This window comes from Pelodiscus sinensis, chromosome 13 (genome assembly GCF_052426305.1).
Source record: "Pelodiscus sinensis isolate ZL-2025 chromosome 13, ASM5242630v1, whole genome shotgun sequence".
NCBI classification, from domain to species: domain Eukaryota; kingdom Metazoa; phylum Chordata; order Testudines; family Trionychidae; genus Pelodiscus; species Pelodiscus sinensis.
This window is the reverse complement of record NC_143064.1, coordinates 20,464,844-20,488,925: the sequence shown is the minus strand read 5'-3', so window position 1 is coordinate 20,488,925 and position 24,082 is coordinate 20,464,844. Positions and strand designations below refer to the sequence as shown.

The 24,082-nt window shown below is 44.8% G+C and overlaps 1 protein-coding gene across 5 annotated transcripts in view; it reads left to right on the top strand.

The window, feature by feature from the left end:
• Nucleotides 1–24,082, top strand: part of COL4A6 (collagen type IV alpha 6 chain) — a 233,847-nt gene that overhangs the window by 206,946 nt on the left and 2,819 nt on the right. For all 5 annotated transcript variants that reach the window (XM_075940945.2, XM_075940946.2, XM_075940942.2 and 2 more), the window contains 19 exons: nt 202–423; nt 655–816; nt 5,176–5,346; nt 7,789–7,932; nt 8,345–8,470; nt 8,774–8,955; nt 9,228–9,291; nt 11,354–11,428; nt 13,066–13,173; nt 13,263–13,370; nt 13,831–13,902; nt 15,393–15,518; nt 16,378–16,494; nt 17,214–17,375; nt 18,352–18,450; nt 19,373–19,519; nt 20,657–20,773; nt 22,998–23,189; nt 23,400–23,686. In XM_075940945.2, coding sequence (XP_075797060.2) covers nt 202–423; nt 655–816; nt 5,176–5,346; nt 7,789–7,932; nt 8,345–8,470; nt 8,774–8,955; nt 9,228–9,291; nt 11,354–11,428; nt 13,066–13,173; nt 13,263–13,370; nt 13,831–13,902; nt 15,393–15,518; nt 16,378–16,494; nt 17,214–17,375; nt 18,352–18,450; nt 19,373–19,519; nt 20,657–20,773; nt 22,998–23,189; nt 23,400–23,686 — 2,681 coding nt within the window. The remainder of the gene's footprint in view (nt 1–201; nt 424–654; nt 817–5,175; nt 5,347–7,788; nt 7,933–8,344; nt 8,471–8,773; nt 8,956–9,227; nt 9,292–11,353; nt 11,429–13,065; nt 13,174–13,262; nt 13,371–13,830; nt 13,903–15,392; nt 15,519–16,377; nt 16,495–17,213; nt 17,376–18,351; nt 18,451–19,372; nt 19,520–20,656; nt 20,774–22,997; nt 23,190–23,399; nt 23,687–24,082) is intronic.

Here is a 24,082-nt window from a genome sequence, read left to right as displayed (position 1 = left end):
AGCTGGCTCCCCCCCCAGCACCAGCTCCCCCTTTGCTGCCTCTCTCTGATAAAGTTCACACCTTTATTAAACATTCAAAACCAAAGAATGGTTCTGTTTTCAAAACTATTTTTTAAACAAAAAAGTACATTATTTAGAAATGCTAATTAATATGGATATTTCCCCTCCTGTTATGTATTATCGACTGGGCTTTTCTTTTAGGCTTTTCTGGGCCTCGTGGAGATCAGGGACCACCAGGGCTCCCAGGACTCGATGGAACAGATGGTTTCCCTGGAAAGATGGGAGCTCCTGGCTTACCAGGAGCAAAAGGAACTCCTGGTGAAGTGTTTGGTGCTGAAAGAGGTGCTCTGGGTGAGCCTGGCAGACCTGGATTTCCAGGAGATAAAGGGCTCGCTGGCGAACCTGGATTTCCTGGACAGAAGGGTGAGCATCCTTGCAGATGGGTTCCTGGAATCTGGAATTGTTTATCTTGACCACCAAAAACAGTTACTTTGTAGTTTTCTTTTGAGGCCAGTTCCTCTGAGCTTTCTGTAGTTCTGTATTTAACTGAGTTTCCCTGAGCTTCTAGTGTAATTCTGAGATGATGTATAGAAGCTTTAACAACAAGTAACTTTATTCTCACTTGTTCAGTAACATCCTATCTCTCATTTTCAGGTGTTGATGGAAGGCCTGGCTTACCGGGTTTTAAAGGTGAACAGGGTAATCCAGGGCTCCCAGGTATTGCTGGCTTGCGAGGACCTCCTGGTCCTGGAGGTCTGTTTGGAATTAAAGGAGAACCAGGTCCTAGGGGAGCAGGTGGCTTCTCAGGATCACCAGGTATGTAATGTCTCCGATGAGGTTGAGTGGGTTACCCCAACACCAGGAAGTTAAACAAGCATTAGAATAAATTTGCCATTTGCTAGGAGTTAAATTCCACCCATGATTGCTTCCCAAAGGAACTGGATATTGCAAAATGTGGGCCATGGGCCATCCTCCCAGCCAGAGATGGTGCTATCCTGTTGTAAGCCATTAGAGGAGAAGGTAGAGTGAGATATAAATGTGCAGTTTTAAAATTATTTTGTTATAACTATTTGCAGGATAAATGGCAAATCTCCATGTCCATGCTTTAATTTCAAATATGTAACAGATTATTAGAAAAATTACTCTTGTCAGAAGGTAAAAATCCTATTAACGTTTATGGACTGAAAAATGCTGGGCTTCTCAATGAAACGATATGTATCTGTTTCATCCCCTGAGACAGCGGGAGACCATCTTGATTCCCCCGTCCTCGCTTCATGGGCTGAAGAGACTCTGAATAGAGCAGTAGCTCTCGAACTACACTACACAGGGTCTTTTCTGTTAGCACAGTATGCAACATTATGACAATGAAGCAAAGGAGGGACCAGAGGTTTAGTAGAAAATAATGGTCTGTGCAAAGATCTGTCTCTTACATGATGGTTTGCAGAATGACAAAGCTGGAGAACTATGGGAGCAGAGAAATAAAGTGAAAGTTATACCCTAAATTTTAAAAAAATAGAAACAGGACAAAAAAAAATGCTGCTATGGTTAATCAGAGCTAAAGAGGCAGTTAGAGGCAACAAGACATCCTTTAAAAACTGGAGGTCAGATCCTACTGAGGAAAATAGAAAAGAACAGAAATTGTGGTAAGTCAAATGTAAAAGTATAGACAGACCAGAAAAGACTTGGGAAAGAAACTAACAAAAGACACACAAACTACCAAGAAACATATCAGAAGCAGAAGCCTGCGAAACAATCAGAAGACAATCAAGGTACTAAAGGAGTGCTCAAGAAAGACAAGGCTGTTCCAGAGGAGCTATATGAATTCTTTGCCTAGGTCTTCACTGCAAAAGGTGTGGGGGAAATCCCCTTACCCAAGTCATTCTTTTAGTTGAAAGATCTGAGGAACTGTATCAGACTGAAGAGTCCTGTGGCACCTTAGACACCAAATAAATCTGTTAGGTTCTAAGGTGCCATGGGACTCCTCATTGTTTTTACAGATACAGACTAATAGGGTTACTCCTCTGAGACCATCAGACTGCGGCATCAGTAGAGAAGGTTTTGGAACAAACTGATCAATTTTAATGTCACCAGGACCAACTGATATTTACCAAGAATTCTGAAGGAACTCAGATATGTAATTGTACTAACTGCAGTACATAACCTATTGCTTAAATCAGCCTCTGGACCCAAATGCCTAGAGGACAGTTAATGCAATGCCTGTCTTTTAAAAATCTCTATAGGCGACCTGTGTAATTACAGGCTAATAAGCCACACTTCAGTACCAGGCAAATTGGTTGAAATGATAGTAAAGAACACAACTGCCAGATGCATAGGTGAACACAATATGTTGAGGAAGAATGAATATGGCTTTTGTAAAAGGAAATCATGCCTCACCAATGTATCAGAATGTTGTGCGTGTGTCAGAGAGCACGAGAACAAGGGTGATCCAGTGGATATAGTCTACTAAGTCTCCTCCAAAGTCAATGACAAGGTGCCTCACCAAAGGCTCTTAAGCTCAGTAAGCATGCATGGGATGAGAGGGAAGGTCCTTTCATGTATCAGTAACTGGTTAAAATGGGGGAAACAAAGGATAGGAATAAATTAACAACTTTCACAATGAAAAGTATAGTAAATAGCAGGATCCCCTAAGGAACTGTACTCAGACCTATGCTGTATAATATAGGTATAAATGATCTGGAAAAGGGGTAAACAGTAAAGTGTCAAAAATTTCAAATACAAAATTGCTGAAGATAGTTAAGTGCAAAGCTGATTACAAAAAGTTAGAAAAGGACCGCATGTAACTGGGTAACCGGGAAAGAAAATGGCAGATGAAATTCACTGTTGTTATGGGCAAAGTAATGCATAATGGAAAATATAATCCCAACTATAAAATGGTGGGATCTAAATTAGCTGTTACCACTCAAGATTGTGAAGCGTTCTCTGAAAATAACTGCTGAGTGTTCAGAAGCAGCAAAAAAAAAAAAAATAACTAACAGGATGTTAGGAATCATGAGGAGAGATAATAAAACAGAAAATATTATAATGCTTTATATAAATCCATGGTACCCTCACACCTTTGTTCAGTTTAGCTTGCTCCATCTCAAAAATGATATATTGGAAGCGGAAAAAGTACAGAGGGCAACAAAAATCAATTAGGGCATGGGACAGCTTCCAAATGAGGAGAGATTAAAAACCCTGGGACAGTTCATCTTAGAAAGAGTCTATGAAAGGCAGGTTATGGTAGAGTTCTGTGAAAGCATGCATGGTGTGGAGAAAGCGACTAGGGAATTGTTATTTACCCTTCATCATAACACAAGAATTGGGAGTCACCCAAATAAATCAATAGGCTGCAGGTTTTAAACAAAAGGAAGTACTTCTTCACACAATGTGCTGTCAACCAATGGAACTCATTGCCAGGGGATATTGTGAAGGCCAGAATTGTAACTGGTTTTTAAAAAGAATTAGATCAGTTCATGGAGGATAGATCCATTAATGAATATGAGTGAAGATAGTCAAGAATGCAACCTCTTGCATCAGATGTTCCTAAACCTCTGAGTTCCTGAAGCTGGGACTGGATTACAGGGGTTGAATCACTTGATCATTACCCTGTTCCATTCATTCCAGCATCTGGCCGCTATCAGAAGATAGGATAGTGAGCTAGCTCCTTTGACTACCCTAATATGCCTATTCTTATGTTCTTCAATACTCATCTCTGAGTTGCCTCTGTGATTAGCATTTTAGAGTGATACCAAAATACAGTATTTTATGTTAAAGGAGGCTTTTTCTTCTGTGTTGCCTTATGTTTTTGGTAGTTTGTATCATGACCAGTGTTCCCTCTAAACTGTGGGGCAGCACAGCTTCACAGGTGATTAATCAGCCCTTCCCAGTCAGTCACATCACTGCATGGAGCCCTGAGCCTCTGACTGGGCAGGGCTGATTAATCACCTGTAAAGCTGTGCTGCCTTGCAGTTTAAAGGGCACACTGATCATGACTCCCCTGAGTTTTTTTTAAGCCCACTAGTTGATGAATGATAAACTCCAAGTTACTAAGGCTTTGCAGCAGAATTCTTTGAGTCATTAACTTCTTTAGTGCCCTTGTGCTTTCTATTCACATATTTCTATTTTTCCTTCACCATTTTTCTGTTCCACTTACCACCAACTCTTCATTTCTGATGTCACACTGTTTGGTTATGGGTTCTTCACGTAGGCTGTCAAGGTGAGAAAATGCACTGTAGCATAAAAAAGGTCATGGACTAACGACTTAGCTTTTAATGCTACAAGAATTGCATTGACTATAGCTTGCACTCCTTATTTTAATCATATCAGAGAGCAAAAAACCATTGTACCAAGTATGCTCAGATGGTAACAAAGAATAAAGCCCATAAGGGAAAGGCATTAATATTCTTAGACTTCAAGCACACATTGTCTTTTTCTTCTTTAATTAAGCAGATACTGCATTTGATATTTAAAAAGTCAGCTTATTGCTTTAAATCACAAAATTCAGAGTGTTGCAAAGCTCTTGCATCTGATATTTCTATTTTATGTGCCATTTTTCAGGAGCTACCTTTGTTTTTTTTCTTTCTAATGTTGTATCTGAGCATTCCCAATTTTCAATGGTTTAAGCCCTAACGTTGGTTTTTTTTCCTGAATTAAAAGTTTGCCATGCTGCAGCCAGAAACATCCCGACTTATTTACAGACTAAATTGTGCACAAATGGTTTCAACAGTCTTAACCTTGGAGATGTTCTTATCGTAACGCATTCAGCAACCCAAGCCCTTAATTATTAACCTATCTGATATTTAAAAAGCACCTTAACCACAGAATGATCAGGCTGCTCTTCAGCTGACCCCTTTGGTTGACCCAGATGATGGGGTAAGGACTGGGATTTAGCATTGTTAATGCTCCTTCTGCCATGCTCTGGTTTGTTACCTTGAAGTTAAAAGGTCAGCCCTGCTGCTGGTTTTGAAATGACATAGGCAAGTCCCTTATTGTTGGATGACTAATGTTTTTGCATATCTAAAAATTATGCCTACTACCAGGCTGCATGTGCCATAATTTTGTGTCTGGTTCTCATATTAAAAACAAAGCTACATTTAGAGAACATGCAGAAGAGCTCGCCAAACTGTACAGAAGGTTGTGTGACAAAAGCTATTGAGTTTGCTTGTATTGATTCAGGACTTCCAGGAGTCAAAGGACCGACTGGCGATTCAGGTCCACCCGGCCCTGCTGGTATGAAAGGCTTCCCTGGTCTAGAAGGTTTTCCGGGACCACCTGGTGACAGAGGTTTCCCAGGGCCACCTGGACCATTGGGTAGAGATGGACGTCCAGGTTTCTCTGGAGCAAAAGGTAAGTGTATAAATTAGGAAGTGGTCACACAGGGCTGGATTCAGATGCACAGCTAAAGGAACACGATTGGTGATTTCAGACCCTACTTGTTGGAAAAACCTGAAAGTTATAGGGAACTTGTGTGGGGATGCATTTGTTTCACTGCTACATTGTTGATGTGAATGCAGACTGGGTCAGTAATTAAAAGCTGCTTTTAAAAAGTGATGGCTGTGTATTGGATTAGAATAATAGAATCCTAGGGCTGGAAGAGACCTCAGGAGGTCATCAAGTCCAGCCCCCTGCCCAAGGCAGGACCAATCCCAACTAAATTAACCCAGCCAGGGCTTTGTCAAGCTGAGACTTAAAAATTTCTAGGGATGGAGATTCCACCACCTTCCTAGGTAACTCATTCCAGTACTTCACCACCCTCCTAATGAAATAGTTTTTCCTAATATCCAACCTAGACTGTCCCCACTGTAACTTGAGGCCATTGCTTCTTGTTCTGCCATCCGTCACTACTGTGAACAGCCTCTCTCCATCCTCTTTGGAACCTCCCTTCAGGAAGTTGAAGGCTGCTATCAAATCCCCCCTCAGGCGTCTCTTCTGCAGACTAAATAAGCCCAAATCCCTCAGCCTCTCCTCGTAGGTCATGTGCTTCCGCCCCATAATCATTTTGGTTGCCCTCTACTGGATCCTCTCTAGTGCGTCCATATCTTTTCTATAGTAGGGGCCCAGAACTGGATGCAGTACTCCAGATGTAACCTCACCAGTGCCAAATAAAGGGAAATAATAACTTCTCTAGATCTGCTGGTAATGCTTCTCCTAATGCAACCTAATATTCCATTCGACTTTTTGGCTACAAGGGCACCTTGTTGATTCATATCTAGGTTCTCATCCACTGTAATCCCCAAGTCCTTTTCTGCTGAACTGCTGCTTAGCCAGTCGGTCCCCAGCCTATAACAATGCTTGGGATTCTTCCGTTCCAAGTGCAGGACTCTGTACTTGTCCTTGTTGAACCTCATCAGATTTCTTCTGGCCCAATCCTCCAATTTGTCTAGGTCACTCTGGACCCTATCCCTACCCTTCAATGTATCTACCTCTCCCCCTAGCTTAGTGTCATCCACAGACTTGATTCCACGAAAGGATACATTGGTTCAATTCCTAGGGCTCACCAAACAGAAACTACTATCCCAGTTGGGGTTGTTATTAGCATGAGGTGTCTATGCTAGAATTTAATGTTCACATTGAAGAAGTTAACTCTTCGGAAGTATCTTTTTTAATGTTAAAAGTATACTGAGGTAAATCAATGCCACGGAACTATCAGAAATAGATAATGGAGAAATGTTCTCAGGAATACTAACGTGTTGGGTGCTGTATTATCATTTGTTTTGAAAGATAAAGATTATTTTAAAAAAGGTATAAGGTGGCTGGCATCTTATCTGATCTCAGCCTTCTGAGACAGCGGAAGTTGTGGATTGTCTCTGTCATGCTCTCTGGGGAGACAGATGACTTCTTGATGGAGACGATGGGGTTACGTTGGTGATGGATGTGAACAGGTGACTAGTGGGGAGGGATACAAAGAGGCACCAGCCAAAAGGGGCCATGTGACTCCTTCTCAGCTCATCCCCAGTCTGTGGCCTCACTCTCCTCACCTTCTTCCTTCCCTAGTCCCATTGCACTACCCTGGGCTGGGCAGCATCTCCTCTCTGGCAGTGGGTCTGGAGACTGCCTGGGAGAATACAGCAGCCAGGTTGCATGACCAGAAAACGAGAGGCTCTGATCAGGCCTTTTCCCTTCCAGCTCTGACCCTGCCTGCTGCTAGCCCCTTCCCCCCACAGTGTTTGGGAAGGGTCATGTGACCCTTTGGGTCCTTCTCACTCGTCACCCTTTAACTCACTAGGGAGCAGGGGAGCAGCCAGACATAGTAATTCTACATGGGAGACCTAAAGCTGGCCAAGAGATGATCCTTAGTCCATAGGGCTAAGCATTGAATCAGCAAAGTCAGGAGTGGGAAGCTATAGATGGTGAGAGACTGAAAAGCCTTGGAAACATCACAGGGAAGAGAACAGGAAGTGCAAACTAGCAGGAAAATAAAATTTAAAATCCAGCCAGCCATTCAGAGCCAACACGACTATAGGTTATTTTACGAGGACAGTCCATAGTGATTTGAAATCACATGCTGCTCCTGTTGGATCAGTTGGAATTGTGCATTCTAGTAGGAGCAGGAGCAGATATTTGATGGTGAACTGGAAGTTAATGATTAAGTGGGGGTGAATAGAGGCTTACTCCACCAATGGAAACATCTAGTAGGACCCTCCTATGTTTGCACTTCAGGATTTTTGACTCTGTGGGATTGCTCAATAGGCCGTATCCAGCTCGCTCCCAGCTTCCACTTCTGTTTGTATGAAAAATATGTAGAAAGAATAAATTTCTCACTTTGTTTTCCAACTTCTTTCCATACAGGTGAAAAGGGTCCCCTCGGGTTGATTGGCTTCCCTGGCCTGCCAGGCATGTCCGGAATCCCCGGGGTGAATGGGCTGAAAGGAATTCCTGGTGCAGCTGGAAAAGAAGGAAATATTGGGTTCTCTGGACCACCTGGTCAAAAAGGTAAGTTCTGAAGAATGATTAAATTACTGGGCTGCTGCAGCAAGGGCCCCTAGTAAGGCAATAGCACATGCTAAAATTATTGGGACCATCCTAAAATTAGGGGCTTTGTCTTATATAGGATCCTATTCCTGTCTGTTCCTTGTCTCAATGTTTTACTGGTCATACTAGGCCCAAGAGCAGCAAGGGAGGAAAACTGCTTCTGAGAAATCCATTCCCAACCATTTTTTCATTGCTAGTGTATTATCTATCAGGGTACTCAGTGCCTGTGGCCCGATTTTCAGAGGTGCTAAGCACCCACAATTCAAGCAGCTTCTTTGGGAGTCCACAGTTCTGAAATCCAGCCTCTTGTGTTTAAGCACTCTTCTTTTATGAGCCCCTTCTTTCATACAACTTAATTCTCTTACATCTTCAGGTGACAGGGGTGATCGTGGTCCCCCTGGGTTCCCGATTCTTAGGCCTCCAGATCTGGCATTGGCATTAAAAGGAGACAAAGGCGATCCTGGGATAGCGGGACTGAGAGGATTCTCCGGAGCTAGAGGTATTTATCAGCATTAAAATACATTCCAAAGGAAAATTGCCACCACCAATCATCCAATAACTGATTTCTCTGGGCAGAAGATGTTACAATCCGCAGTATTGTTACTTTCAGATTGTGCCAAGAGATTTTCCACACAACCACTCTCAATTTGAATCAAGAGTTGCTCTTCAAACCTGTGCTTCTTTATTGCCAAAATAATGAAGACTCTTCTTTTCTGGGAGCATTGATTAATAAGCTTCTTGACTGTGCTGAATGCCTTTATGATGAAGTAGCAATGCATGTTTCTTCTCTGTATACATTTAGGTGATAAAGGGGTCCTTGGGAACCGTGGGCAACCTGGACTTCCTGGTTCACGAGGGTCACCATCCACAGATAGAGGACAACCGGGTGATGCAGGGTTCCCAGGCTTGCGTGGACCGCCAGGCTTTCCAGGACAGAAAGGACAGCCTGGAATCACAGGACTACCTGGATTTCCAGGAGAAAGTGTAAATATCCATCTTCCATTCTGAGTGTGCTTAGAAAAATCCCGCATGCTGTATCAGAACGGCAGAGTAAGGCAGTGCTGTTGCTTACCACTCCACCTCATCAGTAAAATCAGCTCTCTTCTTCCAATAGCTGGGACTGATAAATAAAGAACAGAATTTTCTTTTTTTCCCAGATAAGTTTTTGTTATATCTGTCACAGCACAATTCACTACTATCAGCACAGCCCAGGTTGCAGGCAATAGGCATGAGGATAATCATACATTTTTTTCCAGGGTTCAGAGGGTATCCCAGGAGTACCAGGGCTCCCAGGGACTGCTGGTTTCCCTGGTCCAAGGGGTAAGATATTGATTTCCAGTTTCCATGCCTTTTCCAGAGTGTGCCCCAGCAGAACAGAGTGAGTGAGAGACTGTGAGGGGAAAAGCTGGCTTTGCTTGGACGAAAATATTCTGAGCAGCTCTCATAGTAAATAGGTGGCATCCCTTAAAATACAGGATGAGTGGCTAGATGAGTCACAGGTTACCAGTGAGGTAAATCAGTAATAAATCTGCTCTGAGTATTCCCCTTTCTCTTATTATTTAAATGCACTGAGAATCACAGTGCATTCTAGGAAGCGCTTTTCACATGTTCAGTGCTCTGGTGTTTTAGTAGAGTTGTACATGTTAAGAGTTGCAGTCAAGACATTTTATGCAGTATCCCATAAAACAATGAACAATGCCACATACTCCTGCATGCTACTAGATGAGAGGTGGGCAAGATACAGCCTGCCTTTTAATCTGGCCCACTCCTGTGGGCTGCATGCAGAGAGCGGAGGCTTTGCATTGCTCCTGCCCCCAGCACAGTCACTCCACTTCCAGCTAGAAACCCGCCAGTGTGAGCTGAGAGACGGTGCGGGGGACAGGCACAGTGCAGCACAATCTCTCAGTTCTCATTGGTTAATTTCTGGCCAATAGGAGCTGAGAGATTGTGCCAGGAGTGGGGGCAGCACTTGAAGTCTCCCACTGTACCAGTGCAGAGAGTCACATGAAATACCCAGACTCTTTGAGCAGTCTGGGGCTGCTGGCAGGTAGGAAGCCTGCCTGAGGTTTCTGCTGGGCTGCTGGCCAGGAGCTGCTTAGGTAAGCACCTCCCAACCAGAGCCCACCTATAGCACCCCACCTCCTCCTGGACTCCAACTCCCTCCCAAACCCTGCACTCCTTCCTACTGCCCTTCTCCCTGACCAGAATCCTCTCCTGCACCCATACCCCAGTACCCTGCCCCAGATCACAATCCCCCTTCTTCACTCAAACTCCTTCTCAGATTCCACACTCTCTCCTGCACCCTAGTCCCCTACCCCGAGCTCCCTTCTGCACCCAACCTCCATCCCAGACCTCACAACCCTTCCTTTAAAAAGTGTGGCTCTTGGCCGCTTAACAAATATCTTAAAATGGACACCACCAAAAATGATTGCCCACTCCTACACTAGATAATGCTCTTTATTTTAACCACCTACCTACATATGCATATAAGATGAGCTTTTTGAAGGGATTAGTGTCCCAACTGCCTTTGAAATTCAATGGGAAATTCAGTGGGCATTTGATACTTAAATAGCAAATGCGTGTTAAAACTTCCTTTCCATAGCACAAAACCAGAGACATCCAGAGATCTAGAAAACAATCCTGTATCAATTGTGTAAATAAATAGAAGCTATGAAGTTACCTTACTTTTCTCCTAGCTTCTGTTACCAGGGTTCTATTATGTGGATTATTGCATAGCTCTGCACCTAAAGCTGAGTGTTAAAAGGATTTATTTTACCTCGGGAAAGTACTTTCTTTCGCTTTTGTTGAATCCATAGATTTGAATTATAGCAAAGGTGTATTTTCAGGAGAAAGATTAGTAAGGCTATGTCTACACTACTGAGTTTTTTCAGGAAAATGGCTGTTTTTCCAAAAAAAAACTTCACTTACCTCCACACTGCAGTTGCATTCTTTTGAAAAAAATCGAAAGAACAGAGGGGTTTTTCCAACATTGGTAAACCTCTTTCTACGAGGAAGAAGCCTTTTTCCGAAAGAGCTCTTTCAGAAGATGGGTGTGGATGGGGAAGAAAGCGTTCTTTCGAAAGAAGAGGAAAGAGGAAAAAGCACAGGTGCCCTGGTGGCCACTCCGTCCATAGCAATCACAGCTTACATGCAAGAGAGCGTCCATTGAGTGTAGATGCTATCTTTTGAAAAAGCAGATCGCTTTTTCGATGCACTTTGGCATGGTGGACACTCTTTTGAAAGAAGTTTTTTCTTCTTAGTCTAGACGTAGCCTAAGCAACATGTAAACACTACAATTCAGGAGTGAAAGGGCTAATTATAGAACAATCTACCAGCACAATCAAATGCAAAGTGAAAATGTCCCTTTCTTGACTTCTGCAAGGTGACCCAGGAGAGTCGCGTGGAATTATGGGTGGCTTAGGAGATAAAGGAGAAAGAGGGGACCGTGGATTCCCAGGTAAGGTAACCTTTGATGGTGATGAATTTCTGGAACAAAAGCTGCAGGGCTTATCCCTGAGCATTGCCGCACAGGTCTGTGATTTTACTATTTGAAAACACTGAAGTGTTTTCTCGTGCAGATGAGAGATGTGGTGACTCAAAGCTGGCCGATGCCTGAGCTTGAAAAATACTAAACATCCCAAAACCAGCCAAAATCCTAATCTCAACCCTCATCTCAGATCCCACTTAGCTGCTCATATTCTGTAGGTTCCAAAGCTCCCGGTCTCTGGCACCCTGATAGCAGCCTCCAGGCCAGGCAGGAAATACATATACTTTTCATTTTTTGTCAGGCCTGCCTCCAGTGTAGCTTTTCTGTCAGATTAGAGAGAATAAGCAGTGTAGCTTTATGGTTAGAGAAGTGGACAGAAAGTCACCTTTCTTGCTGACTTACCATATGAGTTTTGAGCAAGTTATTTTTTCTCTCTGTACCTCAGTTTACCTATCTGCAGTGGGGATATTAATCTCTATACTAGAGGATAGCTGTACAATCTTTGTGCATTGTGAAATGTAAAGTACATTGGGATCCTCATGTGAAAGGCACTGTATAGGTTGCAAAGTATTGTATGTTAGTGTTCTGTCACAACACAGGAAAAGTGGCAGGTTAGCCGTTTTTGCAGTCAAAATGTACTTAAAAACATCACGAAAAACACTGCTTGGCACACAGCTTTTACCTTGAATTTTACTTCTGATTCAGAACAGGTTTCAAATGTGACAAAGAACTTGGATTTGAGATGGAGAGGGTCTGTTTGCTGGTAAACTTTGGAGGGTAGACTAGACCAGGCCTTAACTAATTTGTACAGTGCTTGTCCCAAAATGTTTCTGATCTTAATTATGAGCTTTGGTGCAACTGTAATACAAATAATAAAAATATATCCTAGCACCTCTTCTAGAGGGATCTCAATCGACGTGCAGTACCGAGCATAGAGATAATGTGTGCAGGGCAAACAGAGCAGCTGTTATACCACTGCAGTTGGTGATGGGTAACATTAAGACTATGAACCGGTTCAGCTGAAAGAGGGAACGATACTGGCATGCTTGTTTTACTCTGGGGGAAAAAAAGCCATGGGATCATTAACTTCCACCTGCACAGTTTCTAGAAATGGACAGAATCTGATGTTGATCAGATGTCTTATCTGAAGTGCAGCACCTATCTACCATTGGACACTAGCGATAACCAAGTTTTGTTATGGCGTTAGAATCCATAGAATGTGATTTTCAGAAGCTCTGAGCACAAACTGTTAAAATGAGACTCTGCTTTTCTACTTTTGCTACTGCATCACCCACTGAGCCATAGTGACACAGAAATTACTATGACTTCTTGTGTCTCCTCCAACAATTTATGGTTTTGTTCCTAGTACTCAGCAGTGACCTGCAATTGGTTGCAAAAGTTCTGTCTGGCCAGTAGCCTGCTCCATAGGAAAGGGCTGCTCCATCCCTTGACCACATATGGGATATTGAGAGATTATTACAGTAATATCTTTTAATGGACATATCACTGCAAAGCAGAATTGTTACATTGTGCCCAACCTTTCGGTGACAGATACATAATGGTATGGTCTCTGATAAGGTCTGACGTGATTTTTGCTGTTATTTAAGGTGAGAGGGGAATAGATGGGCCAAAGGGTGAACCAGGATACCCAGGAAGCATTGGAATAGATGGGCCTAAAGGTGTCCCAGGGGACCGTGGCCGAGAAGGACTACCAGGTATGGCAATGAGCAGCCATGGGTTTTGTAGGATGGCCAAAAATATACTGTGCTGTGTTAATTTTCATTGTTACAATGCTTGTTTTCAGGCCGCCCTGGAAGTGCTGGCTTTAGAGGAAATACAGGTCTCCCAGGTTCTCCAGGGCAGCCTGGACCAGTAGGATTCATCGGACTGCCTGGGATGGCAGGGCCAAAAGGTGCTTCTTTCTTTAACTTTCCAACTGGGGAAAAAGTCAAATCAAGAAGCTAGTGTGTTGGCTGAGCTGGGCAGGCTGTAGCAGACAGTGCCTTTTTGTGGGTCATTGTGCTTTAATAACTACAGCTCATTTCCTGATGGTGTCAGTGTTGGCTACAGCTCTTCAAAACCATAAGAATGCTGGCTGAAAAGAGACAGGTGACCATCTGATTTTTGAGGTTTGAGTCACAAGTAGGGTTTTGTTTCAGGCAAAACCACAAACGCAAGCGTCCATGAGAAAAGCTCTTTCTCATACATTAATATGACCTGTCTAGAGGAAACCAGAAGCACTAAATGTGTGTCAGTTTCATGTTTTATGCATGCACATAGTTGCTTTGTCTTGTCCATTGCCTTCAGGTTATGTGCTGATACGCTACAAGCCATTGATTGTCCATTCAATCTTCTCTGTTATATCTCCTCAGGATTTCCTGGATTTCCTGGTTTAAATGGTCTGAACGGTTTGCCAGGCACAAAAGGGTCACCTGGAACACCGGGTAAAACAGATTTGCTTCTGAGGAAATGCAGGGGCTGGTGTATATTTAGAGGGGTGGGATTTGATTGATGTTGTATAGTTCATCACATAATGGCTGTTTTAGTCACGTTATGGATTTAATAGAAATAACAAGATAGCCACTTTATGCAGCTAGCATCAGAATTCTTACTAAGTGTGTGGGAGCAAATTCTGCTGCAATAATGAAGCATCAGCACTGAATTTCACACATGAAATTAGGAGCAGAATGTGGCCTGTGGAACACTTGTTTTCGGCAGCTGCCGTGGGGGTTTTAGGTTCTGCCTCAATGCTCGAACCATCCTGTAACAGCAAGGAAGTGAATTTGATTAAATTTTAGGTCTGGTTTAGCTCCTACTCTTTCACCAGGCTGGATGTTTGGTTAAGTTTTGGCTTAAAGATAACAAGTTATTGCATAGATCTCGATTACATTAGGCCTATTTTTGTAGCCATCATTCATGAAGGTAGTATTTGAGGTTGGTGGGCTTCCTCACATGAGTAAGAGCATGCAGATTAGGCCCTTAGTCTGCATTTAGGAATGTTCTGCTGAATTTTCATGTTTGATGGTAGTTTTACTAGTTTTTTTTTCTCAGTAATATTTTGACAAATCCAAGAGGTGGGAAAAGAGGCATATCGAGTCAGTGTCATCCCCAAAATCTGAACATTTTTTAAATGGTAACAGAAAAGCTAGATTTCTTACAGTTTAAAGTTAACTGGATAAATGAAAGAAACACAGTGTATTAATGGCCTCAAGCAATATTAAGACTGAACATAAAAACTCAAGTTTGTAAAAATCTCTCTAGTGCTGTCCATGTTTCCCTGACTTCAAAGTCTTCACTTTTGGGAAATAAACACTATTGCCTAATTTTTGAAGCACTCAACTGAATTGCATTTGATTTGATTTCTGATTTTCATGTTGGTTAGAACTGAAAGACTCTACTCTATTGGCCCTTGCCAAACACCCCAAGTGAAGCATCTCTCAGAGCCCGGCCTCTATCTGGTACCATCTCATGCTTCACTCCAGATCTTCTTGAGCAGCAGATGTTGATTTGACCCCCTCCATCTTAGAGACTGACGTCCTTTAGATAGTGGGTTCAACTCAGTATTGTATCTCCTGAAAGGAACGGCACAGAAGACACAGTCCGGGGGGATGGGAGGCAAAGTGACTTTCCCAGGCTGTCTATGGGCTTTGCTGGAACCCAGCGTCCTTGTTGCATCGAGCACATAGCACAATGCTCTTCTTAGGCTGGGAGAATTCTTCCCCGGCCACTTGGGTCTTATTTGCGTCCCTGGTGTATCACAGAGCACCATAGGAGAGATTGGCATTGGGACTATTTACAGCCCCAGTGATTTTTCTGAACTTCAGGCAGCCGTGGGGTGAATAGCTAATACTGCATATTTGACTGAACATGCAAACTAACTTACATTAAGCAGTGTTAAAAGGCTCTGCTGTCCTCTTTAAACATGTTTATTTAGGTCTGAGTGAAGTTGGATTGAATGGCCCTGCAGGGCTTCCTGGTCCTAAGGGTGAAGAAGGTTCCCCAGGCATTGGCCTAGGAGCACCAGGACTCCCTGGGCAGAAAGGATCATCAGGAGACATGGGTAAATAGTAGCAACTGTGGAAGCAAATGAATTGTATTGACTAGTAGAATGCATATAAGCTTGGGGCATCTGGGACTCTCTCTGTAGGGTCAGTGTGGTTTAATAATGGAAATGCACAGTCACAGAGATATGAAGGGATCATCAGTTTGTAGATCTGTAAAGGTGTGGTGGGGTCTAATGTATGACAGATGATTGATTGAAATAGTTCATGCAGCTTTTCTAGCTCTATGGCGGTGCTCTCGCATAATAGGAAAGGGAGGTTGTTCTTTCCTGGGAGTGGGAAAGGTGTATTGTTTGGGATAACATCCTATACCCATTGGCTGTGTCTAGACTGCATCCCTTTTTCATAAAAGGGCTGCAAATTAGACATATCGCAATTGCAAATGAAGCAGGGGATTTAAATCTCCCCCGCTTTATTAGCATAAAAATGGCTGCCATTTTTTTCCGGGTCGGAGCTTTGCCGGAAAAAAGAGTCAGTCTAGACGCAGATCTTTCGGAAAATAAAGCCTTTTCCGAAAGATCCCTTATCCCTCTTAAAATAAGGGATAAGGGATCTTTCGGAAAAGGCTTTATTTTCTGAAAGATCCACGTCTAGACTGGTGCTTTTTTCTGGCAAAGCTCCAAGCCGGAAAAAAGCAGCAGCCATTTTTATGCTAATGAAGCGGGGGAGATTTCAATCCCCGCTTCATTTGCAATTGCGATATGTCTAATTTGCATCCCTTTTACGGAAAAGGGATGCAGTCTAGACACAGCCATTAATTCTACCAATATTGATGTTACACTGTGCACATGGATCAGCCCTGATGATCAAACAGGGATGCGAGCATTGCCTGGTTGACTTTTTCATCTGTAATTCCAGGTCTTCCTGGTACCTTGGGTCTGCCTGGCTTACCAGGGTCTCCTGGCCTCTCTCTTCCTTCAAATATCCCTGGGAGACGTGGTGATCCTGGCCGTCCTGGAGTGGATGGTAATCCAGGTATGGAGACGAGAGCCCTCACTGTAGCTCATCTGTGTTATGTGCTCTGGAGTGGAATTAGCAAGGCTGACTGCCATTTGTATACATATTTCTGTGAACAGCTGAGATGGGGAAATTGGATTTCATGAGTAGTCAGTCTAATCCTTGATTAGAACAGAGACTGGGACTCGAGAGATCTGGGTTCTCTGTTCTTTGCTCGGCCACTCTGCTGGGGTAAATGGTTTTATCGCTCCATGCCTTGGTTTGTCCATCTGTACAATGGGGATAATAATACTGTGTTTATCCAACGTTGTAAAGCGCTTTGAGCTCCTTGGGCGACAGGTGGTATATATGTGCAAAAGAACCATTTCTCCTTAATCACTGGTATGATTGACAGGTGCCTTGCCCCAGACACCATCCTGGTACATGTTCCAATACACCGTACTGAAGCCTGACTCACTGTCTATTGTAATCTGATGGGATGGGAGCCCCCCTTCGCTTGCAGGTGGGGAACCAAAAGAAATGCTGGCTTGCCTAGGAACACAACAGTTTGTAGCAAGTCCTCCTGCCCCCGCTGAGCTGATGGTTATGGAGGGGAAATAATACTTTTTATGCCTATCAGACATCATCACCGGGAAACCCTGCTCCCATGCAGCCAAAGAATGAACAATGAGTATCCCTTAGGGAGACCAACTCACTCTGTTATAGAAACTGATTTTTCTCACCCATTTTCTTTCTAGGACCCCCAGGCCCTCCAGGTCCTCAAGGACCCTCTGGCCCAGCCTCCAATCAAGGTGATTCTGGTGTTCCCGGTTTCCCTGGAGATCCTGGTTTTCCAGGATTAAAGGGTGACATGGGATTCCCTGGTTCAACTGGAAATCCTGGAGCTTCGGGACTCAAAGGTATTTATGTCTAGAGTTTTGAAATTTTCCACTAGCACAATAAAGAGCTATCACATGTTGTTAGTATGACTGCTGTGAAATTGGCTCTGTTGTAAGTTGCTGAGGTTTGCTTTTTGTTCCACGAACAGAAGAAAGTAGGTTTTGCCAAAGCATTCCAATTTCACCTCTGGACAAATGTTAGGCCGGCTAGCTCTGAGCTCTTGAAAACCCCACCCTGTTTTTCCACTTCTCTTCATTATTTTAGGTAAAAGCTGCTGTGGGTTGGGATTGTTTATCCCCAGATCCACATACAGATCTCCCCTCCTTGGTGGGCCAGGAAAAGCTGTTTCCACAGCTCTTCTGCTATCCATACATCCTCTGGGCCTCACATAGGCCTCACTGTGGACTTGGGCAGAGACAGAGTGGTCTGGGGGAATCAGTGGGTGCATGCAGGGCCAGCGGGAAAGCACATCTCCCTTCCCCTGGTCCTCCCCATTAGGAAGTGTAGCTCTAACGGTGCTATGGAGCTTGGGAGGCAGGAGAGAAAGGACAATGAAGATCAAAACTGTAGTGAGGGTACAAGGCCTCTGGCAGGCTCTCTGGATTGTGATTGGGCTCCAGAGCCAGTTTGTGAGGGCAGATCTTGCTTCCCCCTTGAAGGATTGTCAGTGGGGAGGAATTTCACATGGGGAAGATTCCACCTCCCTAGAATCCCCTCCCGTGGATTTTTCCAGTAGAGGGAATTATTTGTAATGATTTCAGATTAAGTGCAAGATTCCCTGCTGATAATGTTACAGTGGAGGTTTTCGCAAAGCTGCCCTGTGGATGTGGCAGTCAGTTCTGGGAATCAAAATTGACAAAGTGCTCCCTAAAATGTGTAGTTCAGAACCACACGTCTGCCTTGCTCGCCATCAGTACATCTGCCAGGATTTCAGTTGGGTACAGAACTGCGGGTTAATTTTCAGGGTCCATTACTCTTTGCTCTGTATCTTCTCAGGTGTGAAGGCTGAGCCGGGCTTTATGGGGATGCCAGGTAAAGACGGGCTGCCAGGGGATCCCGGGATTCCTGGGCTGAAAGGCGAAACTGGCCGTCGGGGTAAGCACAAGATAATTTTGGGAGCTGTGTTGCACTTGCAAAAGGCTTGTGGGTGGAAGTGAGAGGGAGCATATTTAGTGGGTTTCTGTTATTTTGGACTTGTTCCTTTTTTTTCCACCCAAGTATAAAGCCCGAGCTTTTAAGTGAGATGGATGTAAACCAGCAACCCAGCTCCAAACACTCCCAGAATATGGGGAAGTTTGGAACTAGTCTTAAGTTTGATACTTAATATATATATATCTTAATGTTTTCTCTGTGGAGACAATGTCTTGAAGAAACTGGAACTCTCTCAGGGTGTGTCTAGACTACTGAGTTTTGTCGACAAAAGTGGACTTTTGTCGACAAAACTTTACCAGCGTCTACACTACCGCTGAGTTCTGTCGACATAACGTCGACAGAACTCAGCAGTTTTGTCGACGCTGGTAAACCTCATTTTACGAGGCATAACACCTTCTGTCGACAGAGTTCTGTCGACAGAAGGTGTTATTGCATGTAGGGTTGTGTCTAGACTACAGGGTTCTGTCGACAAAGCAGCTTGCTTTGTCAACAGAACTCAATGTGTCTGGACGCTCTTTGTTGACAGAAGTTTTGTCGACAGTATCTGTCGACAAAACCCGGTAGTCTAGACGTACCCTCAGTTTCTCTGTTGATCTTTCTGTCGATCTCTGTCTCTCCTGCAGGGGAAGAGGGAATTATTATTTCTTCTCCGGGTCCTCAATTACTTATATTTGTAGCCAAAAAATAAAAAAGAGGCAGGGATTTAGGGCAATTAGGGACTTTTAACAAGAGCTTTGGAAGTCATGGGAATATACCCAACGCTAACATACTGGGCATTCTCCAGTTGAACTACATCCTTTATTAGTAGATTATCCTATGTGTGCACTTTGTGGGGTGCTTATGGTGCCATTTGTGATGTGGACAGGTTTCCCTGGCCAACCAGGCGCTCCAGGCCTAACACCAAAACCAGAAGAAATCATAGTTCCTCCAGGGCTACCTGGTCTGCCAGGAATTGATGGTGTCCCTGGCTTCGCTGGAGATCGTGGTTTTCAGGGACCTCTGGGGAAGCAAGGTAAAGAGCATCATGTTAAACAAATGAAACTGCAATGTTGGATTTCTTGGGTTCATAGGAAGCTAGTTTGTAAATTGTGCTGTCAAAGGTCATAGGCTTTTCTTTAGGAGCTTTGTAAAGGAAGTGACCACAGCTTATCTTTTTTTTTTTTTATTAGAAAAATTTATTTTTTAAATTGCATTCATGGAATTTGATTTGCATTAGAGTCATAGAATTGAAAGCAGCTGTCATGATGCAGTTTGCATGACAGCAGCACAGATCTTGCGGCAGACCTCATCACTCTGAGAATGCGATTGTGCTCACCTAAAATATTGTAACTGGCATTGCTTTAGGAACCTAATTTTGTATTGTTGTAATTTTGCCATTGACCCCCACTGGGTACAGGGTCAGTTCTTATATACCCACTACTGAATTTTCCTGGTCATTTGGGGAAATAATTAGAGCTTGATTTTAAATATTAACACAATTGCTTACTGTGTGCAAGCTCCTGGAGAGACAGAATCCCATTAGGTGTCTGTTCTTGCCCCCGCACATCGGCCTAAAAAACAAAATTACAATATTAAACAGAGACCTCAAGTGTTCATCCTATTGAATTTTAGAGCAGGCGGGAGAGGGGAATTGAGATTCAAATCCCTGGATCCAAACTTTTCATTATGTAACTCTGGATCGGATGCGATCCAAAATTGGAGGCCCATTTTCTGGTTTAGTTGTGGCTGAAATCAATCCAGCTGCTTCCGTAAATTTTTAGCTCAAAATTGTGGCAGTCTTATGAGAGCAAGTAACTTTTTTTCTGTTTCCAATGGCAGAAATCTTGAGCCATCAGATGAGAATAAGTACGTTTTACTGGCATCATACCCAGACCAGAGTGCAAGTGCTGCTTTGGCTTCACATGCAAATCCACTGGAGCAAGCCTGACCCAGATCTGAACACACTCTCTTCTGTTCACTTGTAATGCTTTGAACATGTTGTACACATCATGGCACAGATCACATTGAATTACTGTGCCAAGCTCTTTGTTTGTAACGAGGATTTAAGCTTTCAGCATTGCTAGTTATGACACTTCCCTCTGTTGATGCCAGGAGTGAAGGTTTTTATGTGAGGAGTACATTAAATAATAATAATTACATTTAATTACAGGTCCAAAAGGTCTGCTGGGCAGATCAGGTCAGGTGGGACGTCCTGGTTTACCTGGGCCAGTTGGCATAGTTGGGGATCCAGGACTCCCAGGTATTCCAGGGCCACAAGGACTGGAAGGTAATTTTATTCGCTCTTCTGGTATTTTGTGAGTCCTAAATCAGCAAGGTTCCAGTTGACCTCCGAATGCAGAGATGCCACCCAAAGCCACAGATGTCACAGAGAATCTACGTTTAGATTTTAAAAAGGAAGAATCCATGTAGTGCCCAGGGTCTTGTGCCTTGTGTCTGCATTGGTGTGACTGTCGCATTAGTGAGACAATTGGGAGTCCATTCCCCCACCACAGCATGCTCTGGTGTATGCGATTGCTGTCTGTCACAGCTGCTGATTCATTGCACGGGACAGTGGATATCTTTCCAGCTGTAATGACTAGGGAGTCAGTCATCAGCAGGGTTTGGTAGTTCAGGAGCAGGGCATTCGCTATACAGGCAGTCCCCGAGTTACGCGGATCCGACTTATGTCGGATCCGCAGTTACGAACGGGGATTTTCTCGCCCCGGAGGACTGGAGCGGCGGGACGCCTGGTCCCGCCGCCCGCCTCCTCCAGGGCAAGAAAAGCTGCTCCCCATCTCCCTGGTCTGCTGGGGGAGCCAGCAGACCAGGGAGACGGGGAGCAGAGCGGCGGAGGACCCGGGCTGGACCCGTGGCGCTTCCAGCTGATCTGGAAGCGACGCGGGTCCGGCCTGGGTCCTCCGCAGCTTTGCTCAGTGTCTCCCTGGTCTGCAGACCAGGGAGATGCTGAGCAAAGCCGCGGAGGACCCGGGCCGGACCACGGCACTGATCTGGAAGTGCCACGGTCTGGCCCGGGTCCTCCGCCACTTTGCTCCGCGTCTCCCTGGTCTGCTGGGGGGGGATGCAGCTAGTGCCCCCCCTCCCAGCAGACCAGGGAGACGTGGAGCAAAGCCCGGGGCCTGTGGTAGAGCAGGTGGGGCGGTGCCGGTTGGTCCCGCAGCACCGCTCCTTGGCGCCAGTGGACCAACCCGGCAGCACCCCAGCTGTTCTGCCCCAGGAATCCTGATTCAGCCGCTGGTGATCAGTTTCAGCAGCAGCTGAATCAGGACACCTGGGGCAGAGCAGCTGGGGTGCTGCTGGGTTGGTCCAGTAGCTCCGAGGAGCGGCCACGCTACTGGACCAACCCAGCAGCACCCGAGCTGCTCTGCCCCAGGCGTCCCCAAGTCAGCCTCTGCTGAAACTGACCAGAGGCTGACTACAGGAAGCCCGAGGCAGAGTTGCTCTGCCCCGGGCTTCCTGGAATCAGCTGCTGATCAGTTTCAGCAGCAGCTGACTTGGGGACGCCTGGGGTTCTTAAGTTGAATCTGTATGTAAGTCGGAACTGGTGTCCAGACTGATCAGTTTCAGCAGCGGCTGAATCTGGATGCCAGTTCCGACTTACATACAGATTCAACTTAAGAACAAACCTACAGTCCCTATCTTGTACGTAACCCGGGGACTGCCTGTATAGTTTGAAAAGGAGCGACTCAGAGAGATGAGATGTGCTTGGAGTGGGATGGTGAATGAGAGGCACATCCTTGTACTTGACAGAATCAGGGCACGTCTTCACTCGCTGAGCTGGAGATTCACCTTCTGGCATTCGATGTAGTGGGTCTAGTTAAGACCCGTAAATCAACTGCTGAGGGCAGCTCTAGTGGGCGCTTGTACTCTTTGCATTTGCGGGGAGTGAGGAAAGCTGATAGGAGCATTTGCTCCTGTCAGCCTCCCGCTGTGGAGACGGTGCCAAGCTCGGCTGAAGGCAAGCCAATTCCGGACACTAATTTTACATAGCTGGAGTTGCGTACCTTAAGCCAACCTTCCAGGTCTAGTGTAGACCTGGCCTCAGAGTGTCTGGGGTTTGTTCCTGGCTCTATCACAGACTTGCCCTATAACCTGGGAAATGCTACTAAGCCTCCATGTCATCAGGGTGAAGCTCCACCACCCACAGCACTAGTGTAGGAATTAGCATGTGCCTGGAGGACCTTACTCAGGGCAAGGCAGAAGTATTGTATTATGAACCACAGTTGCTAGTGCCTGCATCCCATGGTTATTGGATGAGACAGAGATAATGGTATTACAGAATTCTGTAATAAATGGTACAGAAAAGTGACTCAATACTGTGGTGGACTGATTGGCTTTAAGAATCCACCAGACCTATTGGATCACACGGCGCCCATCAGTATTTGGGCTTTACGTTGTTTGCAGTTGGGACAGAAGTGAAATGGATGCCTAAGTCCAAGGATGAATGTGGAAAGTCAGCTAACTTAAGCACATGACTGACTTTTCTCTCCCAGGTGCCTCTGGAAAGCCGGGCCCGTTCGGTTTGCCTGGAATGCCGGGTCGGAGTGTAGGCGTTGGATACACTTTGGTGAAACACAGCCAGTCTGAGCAGATCCCGCCATGCCCAATTGGAATGAATAAGCTCTGGGAGGGTTACAGCTTGCTGTATGTGGAAGGGCAGGAAAAGGCGCACAACCAGGATCTCGGTAAGTCAAAAAGTCTCAGGCCAAATTCCACTCCCCTGTATACCAAACCCAGCCCCCACTGGTTTGTAAGAGATGTGTGTCTGAGGGTGAAATACAACTGAGGGTGCAGTGACACTTGGCACTTGCTTATCATCAGTGCATGGTCTCGACTAGCTCTTCCCTTTTGGCAGCAACTGGATGTGCCCTTTGTTCTCTCCATTCCCCCCCTAGGTTTTGCTGGCTCCTGCTTGCCTCGCTTCAGCACCATGCCATTTATTTACTGCAACATCTATGAGGTGTGCTACTATGCCAGCCGAAATGACAAATCCTACTGGCTCTCCACCACTGCTCCCATCCCCATGATGCCAGTGAGCAGTCTGGAGATCCCTCAGTATATCAGTCGCTGCTCAGTGTGTGAAGCCCCTTCCCAGGCTATTGCAGTACATAGTCAGGACATCACCATCCCCCAGTGTCCGGAGGGCTGGCGCAGCCTGTGGATTGGATACTCTTTCTTAATGGTAAGAAAACCCACTTGTTAATGCAAAGACAGTTTTAATATTAGCAGTTCATCATTGATGCTGCCACTAAGTTTGCTAGTTTTAATAGTTGCATCCAAGGAACTGAAAGCTGCACAGTGAACTGACCTAAGAAGTTCCTTGTGTAGTACCAGCAGGTCTCGTATAACTTGGCAGTTCTTTTGCCATTTTGCTAACTTCTCACGTGTATCGGTAACATTTATGGTAGAGTGGAAGAAACAGACACTTCCATGCTACCAAATTGACTAATGGCCCTTAGCAATTGATTCCTTTAAACACTGAAACAGCTAATTAAGTCTAGAGTGGTGAGATGGGTGAAGTCATTTCTTTTATTGGACCAACTTCTGTTGGCTTGATAAGCTTTTGAGCTTATGCCAA